Source organism: Orycteropus afer, unplaced genomic scaffold (genome assembly GCF_000298275.1).
Source record: "Orycteropus afer afer isolate SDZICR_OR568_19922 unplaced genomic scaffold, OryAfe1.0 scaffold00044, whole genome shotgun sequence".
Classification (NCBI taxonomy): domain Eukaryota; kingdom Metazoa; phylum Chordata; class Mammalia; order Tubulidentata; family Orycteropodidae; genus Orycteropus; species Orycteropus afer.
In genome coordinates this window covers 14,678,854-14,696,160 of record NW_006921631.1, presented here as the reverse complement: position 1 = coordinate 14,696,160, position 17,307 = coordinate 14,678,854, and the positions used below count along the sequence as shown (strand labels likewise).

The following is a 17,307-nucleotide window of genomic DNA, read 5'->3' as shown; positions in this document are numbered from 1 at the left end:
TGTTTGCCCAGGGTGGATGGTTTTTTATGAGGCAAGATGGACTCATACGAGCACAGGGGCCTAGGTGCTCAGAATTATGACTATTAGTGACCATGGGGGGGGTGATAAACCATCTTTAGTAACTAGGATATTTCCCTTGGGACCCCTGCTAGGATAAATGGAAGAGGGGTTTTATTGTCCTGGGTTCCTAATGATAAGGCGAGGCACCTCAACAGGAAAAAGACCAGTTTTAGTTTCAGTTAACATATGAAAGCAGTTAGCATTGGGCCTAGAATGTAAGTACTTCAAGTTTAACATCTTTTCATTCTCCATCCTTTTCTCCAAACGTAATCCTTGGAATTAACATCAGATTCCGCCCTCTCTGGGCCCGCCTCCTTCAGTTTGTAGGATTGGCTCTTCCTCTATTTCCGGCTTTTGGGACCTGGGCACAGTACAGCTTCCGGTGTCATGGTGGCCTGAGGTCCTAGGAGTTGTCAAGGCGGCTGCGGGTCCCTCCCTGCGGAGCCGCTGGTCCCGCGAGCGGGGATGTGACCGCGGGCCCTGCCGGCCTGCCCCGGGCGTCGTATCAACTCCCGTGTCAGTGCCCTTAGTCTACACCGATGGCGGGGTCCGGCTGCGGTTGGGGCGCGGAGCCGCCGCGGTTTTTGGAGGCCTTCGGGCGGCTTTGGCAGGTACAGAGCCGTCTGGGCAGCGGCTCCTCCGCCTCAGTGTATAGGGTGCGCTGCTGCGGCACACCCGGTTCGCCGCCTGGCGCCCTCAAACAGTTCTTGCCGCCCGGAACCACTGGGGCAGCGGCCTCGGCCGCGGAGTACGGTTTCCGCAAAGAGAGGGCGGCGCTGGAGCAGTTGCAGGGTCACAGGAACATCGGTAATTGCAGCTGTCTCGCATCTTTTCTTGCCCATGTCTTAGTTTAAGCTCCTCTCTCTCAGCCTGGCCTTCCGGCTTTCATCCTTTAGGCGGGTGAAGTGGATCTGGTCCTCCCCTTATTACCTGACCCAGGCCTCTTTCCCACTCCTCTTTTCACTCTGTTACTGTCTGCAATACTGTGGAGTTGGTGGTCTGCTTTGCTCGATGTCTGTCACATAGTAGATGCTCAGTAAGTTCGCCTTTGCTTTTGCTTCCGGCTTCATCAAAGCATGCTGCATCTGTTAGCATAGAGAATTTCCTCTAGTGAAAGGAGGCATTTCTTTGCTAGACTGTCACCTCTTACGTGGAAATTTTTGACTCTTGTATATGGGAAAAATTTCCAGCACTTGTGACATCTGTGCCAATAATTCACATAGCTATCACCTGATACATATTTAGTATGGAGTTGAAAGAAATGACTTAGTATTATATGGGAGTCTTTATGGAAGGCAGAATTTAGGAACGCTGTAATCTTGAGCTTGTAAGAGTGTATTTCATGACTCAGATATTCAAAGTATAGGAAATATAATGATCACCGATGGTTGATCCATGAAAACTATCTTCACTGTCATCCTATCAAACGGAGAGCTTATAATTAATTATAGCTTTGACTAGTAAAGAAATGTCTTACTTCCTGGCAAGCATAATCCATATTTAATTGGAAGAGTGACCCTTTTTATATTATTATTTTGGAGAAGAATTTCCTAACACTAGTGCTGCTTTTTTTTTTTTTTGGTAGCATACTAAATAGTATATCACTTTAACCGTGGTGTTTAAGAGGGAAGGTATTTTTTATGCCTAAAGATTTGTTGAATTTCTGCAAGATTAAGTTAAAATGTCATCTATAAAGTCCTAATCTCTTTTTAAAATAAAAGTAAAAATCTCTTTAAATGTTTATGTTAATAACTGCAGTTGTGGATCAAAAAGCAATCCTCAATTTGATTTTTACACATTATGGTATTCATTTTAAAAGAGATATGTAGTATTTGGATTTTTACTTTTGATTATCTTTGCTTGGCATCTTAAGAGCATATGGTGAAACACATTGATTGTTTTCACCATCGAGTGCTTGGTGAAACAGTTTGAATCATTTCAGTCATTTTTAAAATTGTCTCATTTTATTAAAATAATCTGGTTGCCCCCAAATCTTATTTGTGGGAAAAATAAATTATATTGGAAGGTTGCTTGCTGATCAATGTTATCCTTATCTAGATTATCCCAAATTTGTACTACAGAATTACCTACTTAAGTAGTAACTTATTCCAAGTATTATTTTAAAGTATTATCTTTTTTTTTTTTCCCTAGTGACTTTGTATGGAGTCTTTACAATCCACTTCTCTCCAAATGTGCCATCACGCTGTCTGTTGCTTGAACTCCTGGATGTCAGTGTTTCGGAATTGCTTTTATATTCTAGTCACCAGGGTTGTTCCATGTGGATGATACAGCATTGTGCCAGAGATGTTCTAGAAGCCCTTGCTTTTCTTCATCATGAGGGTTATGTTCATGCAGACCTCAAACCACGGAACATATTGTGGAGTGCAGAAAATGAATGTTTTAAACTCATTGACTTTGGACTTAGCTTCAAAGAAGGCAATCAGGTAAGAAACATTCACCCTATTATAGATTAAAATCTAATGGTCTAAGCCAAATATTTTTAAATAATTAACATGGTTTGGTAGAGACTTAAGAGACATGTCTGTCTAAAATACTGAAGCGCCTGGGAATGAAGCAAACAAAAAGAATTTCAGTGACATCACGTAAAAAAGGTATGTGTTTGGGTCAGGTGTGGGGAGCTAGTGAAGTACAAGAGGGCTCTGGAATTATTATGAGCATGGCACCTACTTAAAATACTTCTTTATTCTGTAACCATTTGGTTAATTGCTGAGTTACTGCTCCTTGTGTCTTCAGTGTTTGGGCTCTGTCTCATGGCAGAAAGCATGTGACATTGACAGCAAGCCCTCCACTCTCCATGGTTTTTTGGCTCTCTGCAGTGTCCTTATTTAATAGTAGTCCCTGATGGGTGAGAAACTATCTAAAGAATGCTTTACCAGCAGCAGTATGGAATGTGTACTACTTGTCTGTGAGAACAGCCCAGTTAGTGAACAAAAAATTATGGTAGCCAAGGAATATAATGTTCGGCATTTAGTTTGGCAGTGGTTTACTAGACTTTTAAATATACTGTAGAGATGGATGCAAACTGAGTAGCTTTTTATTCGTTGTAATATTTACTCCTCCTCTTTAGGATGTAAAGTATATTCAGACAGACGGGTATCGAGCTCCAGAAGCAGAACTGCAAAATTGCTTGGCCCAGGCTGGCCTGCAGAGTGATACAGAATGTACCTCAGCTGTTGATCTGTGGAGCCTAGGAATCATTTTACTGGAAATGTTCTCAGGAATGAAACTGAAACATACAGTCAGATCTCAGGAATGGAAGGTAAATTGCACCAATGCTTTGCTTTGGGATCCTTAATCCCAGTTTACTTAAAAAAAAAAAAACTGACTGCCATCAAGTGAGAGCAGATTCATAGTGACCCCTCGTTGGGTTTCTGAGGCAGTATCAGTATGGAAGTAGATTGCCCAATATTCCTTCTGAGAATCCCAGTTTAAGAATACTCAATTTATAATGACTGTCTTTGGGGGCTCTGATCGTTGCATGTCCTCCATATTCCTTTTCCTGCATTTATGGTACCTTAAATGCCACTGCTGCTTCTTACAGCTACAAATGTGCTAATGAGCATTGTATACGGTTCCCAGCCTGAGACCTAGCATAAAGTAAGTGATTGAATGCATGTATTTTCCCAAAGAAACAATTTCTTTTGGTCGGTAATTTAGATGTAAGTAAAACCTGGTGGTTCAATGGTTAAGCACTTGGCTGCTAACCAAAAGGTTGGCACTTTAAAACCACCATTGCTCCACAGGAGAAAAAAACAGGCTCTGCTCCCCTCAGGATTACAGTCAGAAAACCCAGTGGGACAATAATACTCTGACCTATAGGGTCTCTTTTAGTCAGAATCAACTTGATGGCACATAACAACAGATTCTAAAGTATTAGTAATACAACAGTAGGTTATGAGCTAAATAATAATCTTTATATAATACTTTCCAGCTAATGCTTTATAGTTTAAAAAGAATTTAATGCACAAACTTACTGAATCCTTCCAACAACTCCATGATGATATTTAGAGTGGTTATTAGTTTTTCTTATTTTACAAATTAAAAACTGGAGGCACAGGTATGTAAAGCATCTTGCTCCAGATCATACATCTGGGGTTTTACAGACCTGGGCCTCAAATTCTGTTTCTCCTACTCAGAAGTTCAGTGTTCCATCACAGTTCCATATCCCTTTATATTTCCATATGTGAAATATGCTGGTAAAATAATTGTTTCTGAGGGAACATGTTCAAGTTTGAAGCCACTTTAATGTGAGCTTTTTGTATGTTTATTAATTAGGAATTAATGACATCATATCTTTAAACATATTGTAAAACTTTAGTGTGATATTGGTATTCTTTAGGGTTGAGTCTTGATAAATAATGCTTAAGAATTATTATTGGTTTTGCTGTTAAACACTGTTAGCATCTAAAACATAGTTGTTCTTTTTTTAAAAAATTGATTTCAACTCATGGGGACCTCATGGGTCAGAGAAGAACTGTGCTCCACAGGGTTTTCAGTAGCTGATTTTCCAGAAGTAGATATCCAGACTTTTCTTCCATTATGCCTCTGGGTGGACTCATACCTCCAGCTTTTCAGTTAGCAGCTGAGAACATCAACTATTTGCATGACTCAGGGATTCTATATATGATTTTGTATTTTAAACCACCAGTCACCAAATTCTGATTTGACAGGTCCTGGAAAGAATACTTTCACAGGCTTACAGGGTTGCCTAATGCTTACTTTTAGCAAAAAATACTGAATATATCAGTCTTTTCCAGTGATATTCTTTATCATTGGTACTCCCAGATAGTCTTGAGGTTAAGTATTCTTTCTCTAGTGCTAATCCAACTATAGGGAGCTCTGGTGGCCTAGTGCCTAAGGCACTTGACTGCTAACTAGAAGGCTGGCGTTTCAGACTTACCAGCCACTCCTCAGAAGGAAGGTTGGGCAATCTATTTCTGTAGTGGTACTACCTCAGAAACCCAAGGAGGGGTCACTATGAGTCAGGTCCGACTCGATGGCATATAACAACACAACAATTCAAGTATTGAACAAATTACTTGAATTAGCTTTGACTTTCTTTGAACCCTTTCAGCTGTATTTGCTTGGCCCTGAGCTGATCAGAATTAGGTCACACCTGGATTTTGTGTGAAATTTGGAGGCATGATGTGTACTAATAAAATCTCTAGTATTTGTCATTCTAGACAAAACATAATTATTTTGTATTTGATCACTTTGTTTGGAGGCAAATTTTCAAGTGAGTATAAGATACACTCTCTAATCAAACTAGTAGGGTTCGTATCTTGCCTCTACCTCTTACTAAGTTAGATTAACCAAACCACAGTTTACTTTCTATATAAGGAGGATGTTAATAGCATGTTTAAGAGTGTGGAGGATAAAAAAAGGCATTATACCCTTAAAGTAGCATAGTGTCTGGTATATGGTACATATTCAATAAATTTTGAGTGATAATGATGGTGTCAGGTCTTTTTATTCATATGCATAATTCCAAATTCTTAGCATAGTACTTGGAGAAAATGTCATGTCCTGTAAAGATTTAGATTGTGACAAATATTTTCTTTAAATTTTCTCTTATTTGATTTCTGCCTGAAGGCTCATCTCAAAGACACCCTGACTCACCTATCACACATTTGTTTTCTCACTTTGCAATGAACTACATTTTTGTGTGGTTTTTGCTTTGGTATTTTTTTCTTTGTTCAGTCACCTGGCAAATGTTTATAGGATACAAGATACTACACTATGTGCTGGAGATAGAGGGAAAAAATTCCTCATATCTTTCAGAAGCTTATAATTTATGTACGTAATCTACTCCATTGCTGGTGGTTCAAACCCACCAGCCACTCCTCAAAAGGAAGGGTGGGCAATCCTACTTCTGTAGTGATGCTGCCTTGGAAACCCAAGGAGGGGTCACTGTGAGTTGGGGCCAACTCGATGGCTTATAACAACAACAACAACAACAACAACAACAACAATAATCTACTCCATTTAGATCCTAAGTTCTCAGAAGACTGTTTTCTGTGCCTTTTACTTATCGAACAGTGCAGTGCTCTGTGCCTAGTATTCAGTAAGTAGAGATTGAATTAAATGACAAAAGGAAGACTTTTCTTCTCTCTTTTAGGCAAACAGTTCTGCTATTATTGATCACATATTTGCCAGTAAAGCAGTGGTGAATGCCGCAATTCCAGCCTATCACCTAAGAGACCTTATTAAAAGGTACATTGCATGTGCTTTAAACTTGCTTTGAATACATTTACTAAATGAAGTATTTATTTTACTGAATGGATTTATATTAATATTTCTGATTTGCCTGATCATGCAGAGGTTTTGCTTTAGAAATAAGAATTTTAGTTTAGAATATTCTACATTGGAGAGGTTCTTACACACAACCTAAGTAATCAAATTTTAAAGGATTGTTCTTTTCTTCACAGGATATTAGGCTCTACCTACAGGGTATTTATTCACTGAAAGATAGATGCCCAACCAACAGATGCTGGGCTAATATACCTTTGGCTTCTTGTAGCTCTGGCAGTTGTATATACTTGACAGAAAACGGATTTTTAAAGGGAGTCTTTATTAACTAAAAACTGAGTTTGCTTTTGGACCTCAAAAACATCTTTTGAATTAGGTAATTATTTACTATACTTTTTTTGAAAACACTCTGATGACAGGTAAAGTATTCTGATTTCTGAATAGATCCACAGTAGATATTTTTAAAATAAGAAATAATAGTATGCTATCAGTCAGCTTTTCAGGTTTCTAACATTATGTGCCAGAAAAGAATAAAATAATCTATTTGCTGGAAAAGAGGTTTCTTTGGGATATTGCCCCTGTAAACCTTCAAATTAGTTTTTCTTTTAAGCTTTTGATTTTGAAATAATTACAGATTTGTAGGAAGTTGTAGAAGGTACTACAGAGAGGCCCTCTGTACCGTTTACCCAATTTCCCCATTGATATCTTCTGTAAGTGGGATAATATCAAAATGAGGAAATTGACATTGGTATAGTAGTAAACATTCAATATTCAAATTCATCAGTTGCATGTGGTGCAGTCATTTGTGTACGTGTTTTGAATTTATATCAGATAGCTGTTTACAAACTATATTTTATGTTGATGCAATGGCAGTGTATACTTATATAATGGTTTCTAGACAGGAAATCAAATCATCTAGGTTCTAGTATTGGCTTTGTTATTTGGGATTTTTTTTTTTTAATAAAAGATTTTTTTTTTCCTGATTAATACTAAATTTTAGAACAGAAATTATAATGAATAAATAAAAATTGTAAGCTCATTTTCTAGTGTTAGCTTTTTGACATACTTCTTTCCAGTAATTTTCTGCATATGTATTTGTGTCATATATGCATGCAGTTTTTTGGGGTTTTTTAGGTAATATTTTAGAGTTTTTGATGAAAGTTTACACAGCAAGTTAAGTTCACATTTGACAGTTTCTTCACAAAAATACAGTGACTTTAGTTACATTTATCACCATGTGTTAGCGTTCTCTTTAATTGTGTTCAGCTTGTTCCTTTTCCGGTGCTCTTGTTTCCCTCCTCCCTTATCTTCTCATCTTTGATTTTGAGTAATTATTGACCTTTTTGTCTCATATTGGTGTTTCTAAGTAGGGTAGCAATGTTACGGGTAACATCCTTTGTCTTGTTTGCTACTCTCCTGTTTTGCTAAAAGGTGATCTCATGGGATAGGTTCGGTTCTAGGTTTAAAGAGGTAGTCTTAGGGAGTCCTCTGTTCTCTACTGTTCAGTTTTGTCTGGCCTTTTTTTTAAAAAAAGAAAAAATAATAAGAAGAATCTGAGTTCTCTTTTTCTCCTAGAAAAAGAATTTGAGTTCTCTTTTTCTCCTGTTCTATTGGGGACCAACTGGAAGCTCTGCTAGCGTGGTGCCTAAGGCACTTGACTGCTAATCAGGAGGCTGGCGGTTCAAACCCACCAGCTACTCCTCAGAAGGAAGATGGGGCACTCTACTTCCGTAGTGATACTGCCTTAGAAACCCAAGGAGGGGTCTCTATGAGTTGGGGCTGACTTGATGGCACATAACAACACAACAACATTGGGGACCAACTATTATAATTCTGGTCAGAACTGTCACCATCTAGTTCTTCTGGTTTTAAGGTATGTGAAGTTGTGGCTGTGTAGATATGTTTCTTTTCTGAACTTTTAGTTACCTTCTTACTATTTTGGTCCTGTGAATAGAGACATCGTTGTGTCTTAGGTGCTACTTGCCAGCTTTAAGACCCCAGCTTCTACTCACTTCACTAAGGTACAGATCATGATTCTTGCAAGCTATGCTATGCCAGATAACTTAGTTGTCCCATAAGACTATGGTCCTAAACCTTCAGACACCAAAAAACCAATGTTGGAAGGTGTGTGATTATGTCTGAAGAGTATCCATCTTTAAGTCTTCCATGAATTTTGGTGCCTACATCCACATTTTTGTATTTATATGTATCTGTAGATACTTCTGTGGAGCTCTGGTGGAGTAGTGCCTGAGGCATCTGACTGCTAACCAGAAGGTTGGCGGTTCAAACCCACAAGCCCCTCCATGGAAGGAAGACTGGGCAATCTACTTCTGTAAAGATTTACTGCCTTGGAAACTCAAAGGGGGTTGCTATGAGTGGGAATTGACTCGATGGCAGTGAGTTTGGTTTTTTTGGTATGATACTTCTCACCTATGTGCACACCTATATTGACCAATGTACCAGTTTGCCCATACCCATCCATAAGTCCTCAAACACTCCTTTTCACTTTGGTTGTGCTGTGCTCACTATATCCACATTCAGTGTCACTTTTTCTATCACCAAAAATAACAAGTTTCGACTGGACAGCAGTGAGTTTGGCTTTTGTGTTTTATGGTATAAAGCATACTTTCTCTACTTCTCTTCTGCCTAGTAACCACCAGTGAATATTGGTCCCTATTATCTATTCTTGTCTTCTTATAAAAGAATACAGTGTTTGTCCTTATATGCTTGACTTGGTTCACTTAGCATTATGTCCTCCAAGTCCATCTGTTATATGTTTTGAGGTCTCATCACTGTCTTTAAAGATTGAGTAGTATTTCATTGTATGTATGAACCACAATTTGCTTATCTATTCATCTGTTAAAGGACACTTCGGTTGTTTCCATTTATTTGCTATTGTGAAAAAGCAGCAGTGAACAGAGGTGCATAAATGTCTGTTCATGTCATTATGTTTAAGTCTCTAGAGTGTATACTTAGAAGTAGGATTGCTGAATCGTATCGTAGTTCTATTTCAAGTATTTTGAGAAGGTACCATCCTATTCTCCATGGTGGTCGTACCATTTTATAGTCCCACTAGCAATGGATAAGGGTTCCGATCTCCCCACATCCTTGTCAGCATTTGTTGTTATCTGTTGTTGTTTTTTAATCAGTTGTGGAAGATAACCATTTAACCATTTTAGCCCTGAATAAGATGGTATCTCATTGTAGTTTTTATTTACATTTCTGTTATGGCTAATGAAGGAGCCCTGGCAATTCAGTGATGAAAATGCTTGGCTGCTAAACAAAAAGTTGGCAGTTTGAACCCACCAGCTGCATGAAGGGAGAACAATATGACAATCTATTGTAAAGATTATAGCTTTGGAAACCCTATGGGTAGTTCTACTCTGTCCTGTAGGGTCACTGTGCATTGGAGTCAACTCAATAACCATGGGTTTTGAATTTTGAATGGCAATGGTCATGAACATCTTTTCATGTTTGTTAGCTGCTTGAATGCCCTCTTGGGTGAAGGTTCTGCTCAAGTCCTTTGCCCATTTTGTATTGGGTTATTTGTCTTTTTGTTGAGTTGTTGCAGTTTTTAGAGATTACACCCTTATTAGATAAGTTGTTTCCAAAAATTATTTCTCAATCTGTGGGTTGTCATTTAGTCTTTTAATAAAATCTTTTGATGAGCCTAAGTTTTTAATTTTATGAGGTTCCATTTATCTACTGTGTCTTCTATTCATGCATTTGTTGTTGTGTTTCTTATATTATTTTTATAAAAGATTAGGTCTCATAGTTTTGCCCCTATGTTATCTTCCACAACTTTTATGGTTTTAGGTTTAACATTTAGGTCTTTGATCCATTTTGAGTTAGTTTTTGTGTATGGTGTGAGGTATGCATCCTGTTTCATTTTCCTGCAGGTAGATATCCATTTTTGCCAGCACTATTTATTAAAGTATCAAAAGAAGATGAAAGGAATACTGAAGGAGATGGAAGGAATACTATAAACCTTCTTGGTCACTGTACCAAAAAGAATTAGTTGATGCTCAACCATTTCAGAAGGTAGCATATGATTAAGAACCGATGGCATTGAAGAAAGAAGGCCAAGCTGCATTGAGGGAACTGGCGAAAAACAAGGCTTCAGGAATTGACAGAATACCCATTGAGATGTTTCAATGAACAGATGTAGTGCTGGAGGTGCTTATATCGTTTATGTCAAGAAATTTGGAAGACAGCTGACTAGCCAACCGACTGGAAGAGATCCATATTTGTGCCTATTCTGAAGAAAGGTAATCCAACAGAATGTGGAAATTATTGAGTGGTATCATTAATATCACACACAAGTAAAATTTTGCTGGAGATAATTCAATAGTTGTAGCAGTATATTGACAGAGAACAGCCAGAAATGTAAGCCAGATTCAGAAGAGGACGTGGATTGAGGAATATCTTTGCTGACATCAGATGATTTCTGGCTAAAAGCAAAGAATAACAGAAAGATATTTACCTGTGTTTTATTGACTATGCAAAAGCATTCAACTGCGTGAATCATAACAGATTAATGGATAACATAAAAGAGTGGAAATTAGAAAACACTTAATTGTGCTCGTGAGGAACCCATACATAGACTAAGAAGCATTCGTTAGAACCAGGGGGTCACTGCATGGTTTAAAATCAGGAAAGGTGTGTGTCAGGGTTGTATCTTTCTCACCATGTTTATTTAGTCTGTATACTGAGGAAATAATCCATGAAACTGGACTATATGAAGAAGAACACAGCATCAGAATTGGAGGAAGACTCAGTAACAACCTAAGATATGCAGATGACACAACCTTCCGTGCTATAAGTAAAGAAGACTTGAAGCACTTACTGATGAAGATCAAAGACTACAGCCTTCAGTATGGATCACACCTCAACATAAAACAAAAATCCTCACAACTGGACCAATAAGCAACATCGTGATAAATGGAGAAAAGGTTGACATTGTCAGTGATTTTCGTTTTATGTTGATCCACAGTCAACGCCCATGGAAGCCCAGTCAAGAAATCAAACGATGTATTGCACTGGGAAAATCTGCAAAAGACCTCTTTAAAGTGTTGAAGAACAAAGATATCACTTTGAAGACTGAGGTGTGCCTGACCCAGGCCAGAATATTTTCAGTCCCTTCACATGCATGTGAAATCTAGACAGTGAATAAATAAGACCAAAGAAGAATTGATGCCTTTGAATTCTATTGATAAAGAATAGTGAAAATACCATGGGCTACCAGAAGATTGAACAAAACTGTCCTGAAAGATGTGCAGCTAGAATGCTCCTTAGACATGAGAATGGCCATGTTGTCAGAAGGGACCAGACCTTGGAGAAGGTCATGCTTGATGAAGTAGAGAAGGGTCAGCGAAAAAGGGGAAGACCCTCAACTAGATGGATTGACACATTGGCTGTAGTGATGGGCTCAAGCATAGCAAAGATTGAGAGAATGAGTCAGGGCAGGGCAGTGTTTTGTTCTGTGTTACATAGTGTCACTGTGAGTTGGAACCAACTTGATGGCACCTAATAACAACAACATTTATTAAAGAGACTATTTCTGCTCCACTGAATGGACTTGGACCTCTTGTTGAAAATCAGTTGACCATAGATGTATGGATTTAATTCTGAGTTCTCAATTAGATTCCACTGGTCTAGGAGTCTTATCATTGAACTAATTCAAGACTGTTTTGCTTATGGTGGCTGTTATGCTTATGTTTTGATATTGGAGACTGTGAAAGCCTCCTGCTCTGTTCTTTTCCTTCAATGTTCTTTTAGTTAGTTGGGTTTTTTTCCTTTTCATATGAAGCTGGTTATTCATTTCTCCATTTCAGGAAAGAATGTTGTTGGGATATTATCAGGATTGCATTGCATCTGTAGATTGCTTTAGGTAGAATGGATATTTTCACTGTGTTAAGACTTCCAATCCATGAACACAGAATGTCTTTCCATTTTTTTAGGTCTCTTTTAGTCTCTTGAAGTAGTGTTGTGTGATTTTTATTGCACAAGTCTTTTATGACGCAGGTTAGGTTAATTCTCAGATATTTTATCGGTTTGGAGGCTACTATAAATGGTGGTGTTCTCTTGATTTCTTTTTTGGAGTACTCTTTGTGAGTGTAGAGGGAGCTCTGGTGGTGTAGTGCCTAAGGCATCTGACTGCTAATCAGAAGGCTGTCAGTTCAAACCCACCAGCCAGCCACTCCTCAGAAGGAAAATTGGCCAATCTACTTCAGTAGTGATAGTGCCTTGGAAACCCAACGAGGGGTCGCTATGAGTCAGATTCAATTCGATGGCAGTGAGTTTGTTTTTTTTGTTTTGTTTATTTTGTTTTTTGAGTGTAGAGGAATCTCAGCTGAATTTTGTGTATTAATTTTGTGCTCTGCAGTGTTGAATTCTTCTGTTAGTTCCAGCAGTTTTCTTGTGGCATCTTTAGATTTTTCTTTGTATAGGATCATGTCATCTTCAAATAGGGGTAGTTTTACTTATTCCTTTCTGATTTGAATACTTTTCATTTCTCCTTCTTGTCTTACTGCTCTGGCTAGGACTTCCAGTACAGTGTTGAGTAGGAGTGATGATAATGGACATTCTTGTCTCATTCTTGTTCTCAAAAGGAAGGCTCTCAGTCTTTCTCTGTTGAGTGTAATGTTCACTGTTACATATATGCCCTTAATTTTGTTGAGAAATTTCCCTTCTATTCCTATATTTTTGAGAGCTTTTATCAGGAGAGAGTGTTAAATTTTATCCAAAACATTTTCTTCATCAATTGATATGCGCACATGGTTCTTTTCCATTTTTTAAAAAAAGAATTTGGTGCGTTACATTGATTGATTTTTTAATGTTGACCCACCCTTGGAATCCAGGTGTGAATACCACTTGATCATGCTGTACAATTGTTTTGATATGTTGCTACAGTCTCTTGGCTAGAATTGTGTTGAAATTTTTTTGAAGTAATGTTTCCAAGGGATATTGATCTGTAATTTTATTATTATTATTTTTTGTGTGTGGTGTGTTTGGCTGATTTAAGTATAAGGTTTATGCTGCTGTCACAGAAAGAGCTCAGTAGTGTTCCTTCCTCTTCTATGTTTTTGAGATTAATAGGATTGGTGTCAACTCTTCTCTGAATGTTTGATAGAATTCTCCAGTATAGCCATCTGGTCCTGGGCTTGTTGTTGTTGTTGTTGGCAATTGTTTAATGACATCTTCTTTTGTAATGGGTCTGTTTAAATTGTTTACCTTTGTTTGTGTTAGTTTGAGTAGGTAGTGCTTCCAGGAATTTGTCCAGTTAGAGGTTTACAAATTTGTTGGAGTACAGTTTTTCATAGTAATCAGTTATGATCATCTTTATCATGTTGTATTAGTTGTAATGTTCAATTTCATTTCTTAATTTGATATTTATCTCTTCTGGTTATTTCATTCTTTCGTCAGTCTAGCCGGTGGTTTGTCTATTTTATTGATCCTTTCACAGAACCAGCTTCTGGTTTTGTGGATTCTTTCTGCTGTTTTTCTATTTTTGATTTCATTTATTTCTGCCCTAATCTTATATTCTTTCTTTCTTTTTTCTAGTAGCTTTTAGCTTTTTTTGCTCATCTTTCTCTGTTTATTCAAGTTGTCGATTTAAGTTAATGATTTTGAATCTTCTTTTTTAATGTAGGCATTTATTGCTATAAATTTCCCACTGAGTACTCCTTTTGCAGTATCCCAAAGTTTTGACATGTTGTGTTTTCATTATGGTTTGATTCTAGGAATTTTTTTTAAATTTCACATTTGATTTCTTCTATGCATAGTGCCTAAGGCACTTGACTGCTAACCAGAAGGCTGGCGGTTCAAACCTACCAGCCACTCCTCGGAAGGAAGGTTGGGCAATCCTACTTCCGTAGTGATACTGCCTTGGAAACCCAAGGAGGGGTCGCTATGAGTCAGGGCCCACTCGACAGCAAGTAACAACAACAACAATGTATTATTTAGTTTCCATGCATTTATTTATTTATTTTCTGTTGTTGGTTTCTAGCTTCATACTGTTAGGGTCAGAGAAGATGCTTTATATAATTTTAATCTTTAAAAAAATTTTTTGGTACTTGTTTCTTTCCTGGCATGTGTAGTGTATTCTGGAAAATGATCCATGTGTGCTAGAGAACAAAGTGTATTGTTCTGATGCCAAGTGGAGTGTTTTATATGTGACTATGAGGTCCAGTTGGCTATGGTTTTATTTAAGTTCTCATTGTCCTTACTGATCTTTTTAGATACTCAGTCTTTAACTGTAAGTGGTATATTGAAATCCCCTGTTATTTATTATTTTGGAGCTGTCTGTTTCTCTTTTCATATTAGTCAGTATTTGTTTTATGTATTTTGATGCATTGCTGTTAGGTAGGTAGATATTTATAGTTGTTATGTTTTCTTGCTGGATTAACCCTTTAATTATTATGTAATGCCTTTCTTTATCTTTTGTAATAGATTTTGATTTAAAGTATATTTTATCTGCTGTCAGTATGACCTCCGCTCCTCCATTTTGTTTATTGGTTGCATGGAATATTTTTCTCCATCCTTTTATTTTCAATCTGTTTGTGTCCTTATGTCTAAGGTGTGTTTCTTACACACAACAAAAGGATAGATCATATTCTTTATCCTTTCTGCCTCTCTCTGCCTTTGTATGGGGTATTTAGACTATTTATATTTAAGGTTATCACCGAAAATGAAATATCTACCATGTTCATTTTGATGTTTGATTTTTGAGTGTTTTGTCTTTTTTTATTCTGTTGTTCTGTGTTTGTGTGTATTTGGCTGCTTTCTGTGATGAGCCTTTTTACTGACTTCCTTTTTTCTGAATGCTCCTTCTTGGTGTTTTCTTAGCAGTTACCACATATGTTACATCACACAATTTAGAATTACAGCAACATTTAACATACAAACTACAGTTAACACACAATGTTAGTGTAATCTGTTCCTGATATGCTCCTCTAGCTCTCATTTCTGTTGGCGTCTCAATTAACATCAAATACAATTTATAGTCAATAAGTTTACTTTGTACTTACTTCTTACAAACTTGATGTTGTGCTGTTTGCTAGATTTAATGATTGAGTTTATTTTTATATGTTTAGTCCTTATAATTGCCTGTGCTGTGCCTTTTTGAGATCTTGCTCTCATTTTTTATTTTTTTCCCCCCACATGTAGATTGGAAAATTTATTTAATGCTCTTGCATTTCCATTTGGAGTACTCCCTTAAGTAATACTTGGAGAGTTTTTCTGATGGTGGCAAATTCTCAGAGCTTCTCTTTGTTTGGGAATACCTTTATTTCATCTTCATTTTTGAATGACAGCTTTGCTGGATAATGAATTCTTGGTTGATAATTGTTTTCTTTCAGTATTTTATATATCTTACTCCATTTTCTTCTGACCTCTAGAATTTTTGGGGAGAAATCTGCTCTGAATCTTATGAAAGTCCCTTGGTAATGTTACATTGCATTTTCCTTTTCCTGACTTTAGAATTCTTTCCATGTCTTTTGTTTTCAAGAATTTTATTAGGATATAGCATGCATTTTATCTTTTTGTGTCTCTTCTAATTGAAATTCATGTGGCTTCTTGTATTTGCAGGCTTGGTTATCCATTCAGATCTGGGAAATTCTTTTTTTTTTAATTGTGATTTGGGTGAAGATTTACAGAGCAAATTCACTTTCTATACAGCAGTTCACATATACTTTGTCTCATGTCATTGACCACAGTTTACCACAATGCAACAGCTCCCCTCCCACTTCCTCCCCATAGTTACCACTTCCCAGTGTCTGTTCCTCCATACTCTCCTGCCCCCTGAGCTGTCTCCCTGTGCATAAGCAGCCCTTCCTTCTCCCATGATCGTTATCTCCAGGGCGTGTGTCTACTTGAGGTAAATGTTTAACTCACATGCCTGTACTTTGTTTGGCTGGAAACCACAGGTGTGGGTTCAATTCCAGACCTGAAGGGCACCTAGGGGCCATAGTCTCAGTGGTTCCACCAGGCTCCATTGGACCAGCAAACCTGGTCCCAACCGTCTTTTTTTTTTTTTTCCCCCCTCAGATCTGGGAAATTCTTGTGATTATCTCTTAGAAAATTGTTTCTGTCTTTATTATTGTCATGTGCTCTGGGATTCTAATAATTATTTATTTTATATGCCCGTCTTTTGTTTGGTTGAAAGGTTATCACCAGGAGGGATATACTTCTGGAGATTCCAGTATTTCTAATGTTAGATTTTTGTTGAATTCCGTATTTCCTCTTGGGTTTGTTTACTTTTCTTTGTTCTTTTTCTGTTGTTTTTCTTGGGACTTCATAAATTCACTTATTTTGTCTTCTAATTCAGTCTTCTGTTTGTTCGACTCTGTTGTTTCTCTTGGTTTTTCTAATTCAGTTGTTTTGTTCTTCAGTTCCAGTAGTTCTCTTTGAGGGTTTTTTGTTGTTTGTTTGTTTTATGTTTTCCCTTTCCATGTTGAGTCTCTTGTTTTGTTCCTCCATTTGTTTCCTGATTTGTGCCAGTTTTTCTGTGTCCTTCTGTTTTCTTTAAACATATTAAGTGCCATAGTCTGAAAATTAGCAATTCTTTTTATTATTCTGTCCTCTATAAGAGAAATTTCCTTTTCTTCATGGATTGCTTTTGACTAGTCCTTCTTCTCTTATGATTTTGTGTGTTTTACTACTTTTTGTTGAATTTGACCCATTTTGATATCTTTTTCTTTTCTTTTTACTTTAAATTTTGTTTTCTGGTTTTTGTGGGAAATTTTTTGATTGGACACCCTAGGTGTGCAGCAGCCTAGTGCCCAGCTGCCACCTGTAAGGCTGGAGCCCACACCTACTGGCCACTCCACAGGACAAAGATACAGCACATCAACTCTGCAAAGACTCAGTCCTAGAAACCCCACAGGGTAGCAGCTCTCAGCCCCACAGGGTCACTGTGAGTCAGAACCAACCCAGCAGCAGCAACCTTGGTATCTTCTCCTGAGAACCACTAGAGGG

The 17,307-nt window shown here is 37.6% G+C and overlaps 1 protein-coding gene across 1 annotated transcript in view; it reads left to right on the top strand.

Annotated features, from left to right (window-relative positions):
- The first annotated feature begins 599 nt into the window (after positions 1-599).
- Positions 600-17,307, top strand: part of UHMK1 (U2AF homology motif kinase 1) — a 51,946-nt gene continuing 35,238 nt past the window's right edge. Inside the window, exons 1-4 of the mRNA XM_007937758.2 lie at positions 600-867; positions 2,212-2,504; positions 3,149-3,340; positions 6,200-6,294. Coding sequence (XP_007935949.1) covers positions 600-867; positions 2,212-2,504; positions 3,149-3,340; positions 6,200-6,294 — 848 coding nt within the window. The remainder of the gene's footprint in view (positions 868-2,211; positions 2,505-3,148; positions 3,341-6,199; positions 6,295-17,307) is intronic.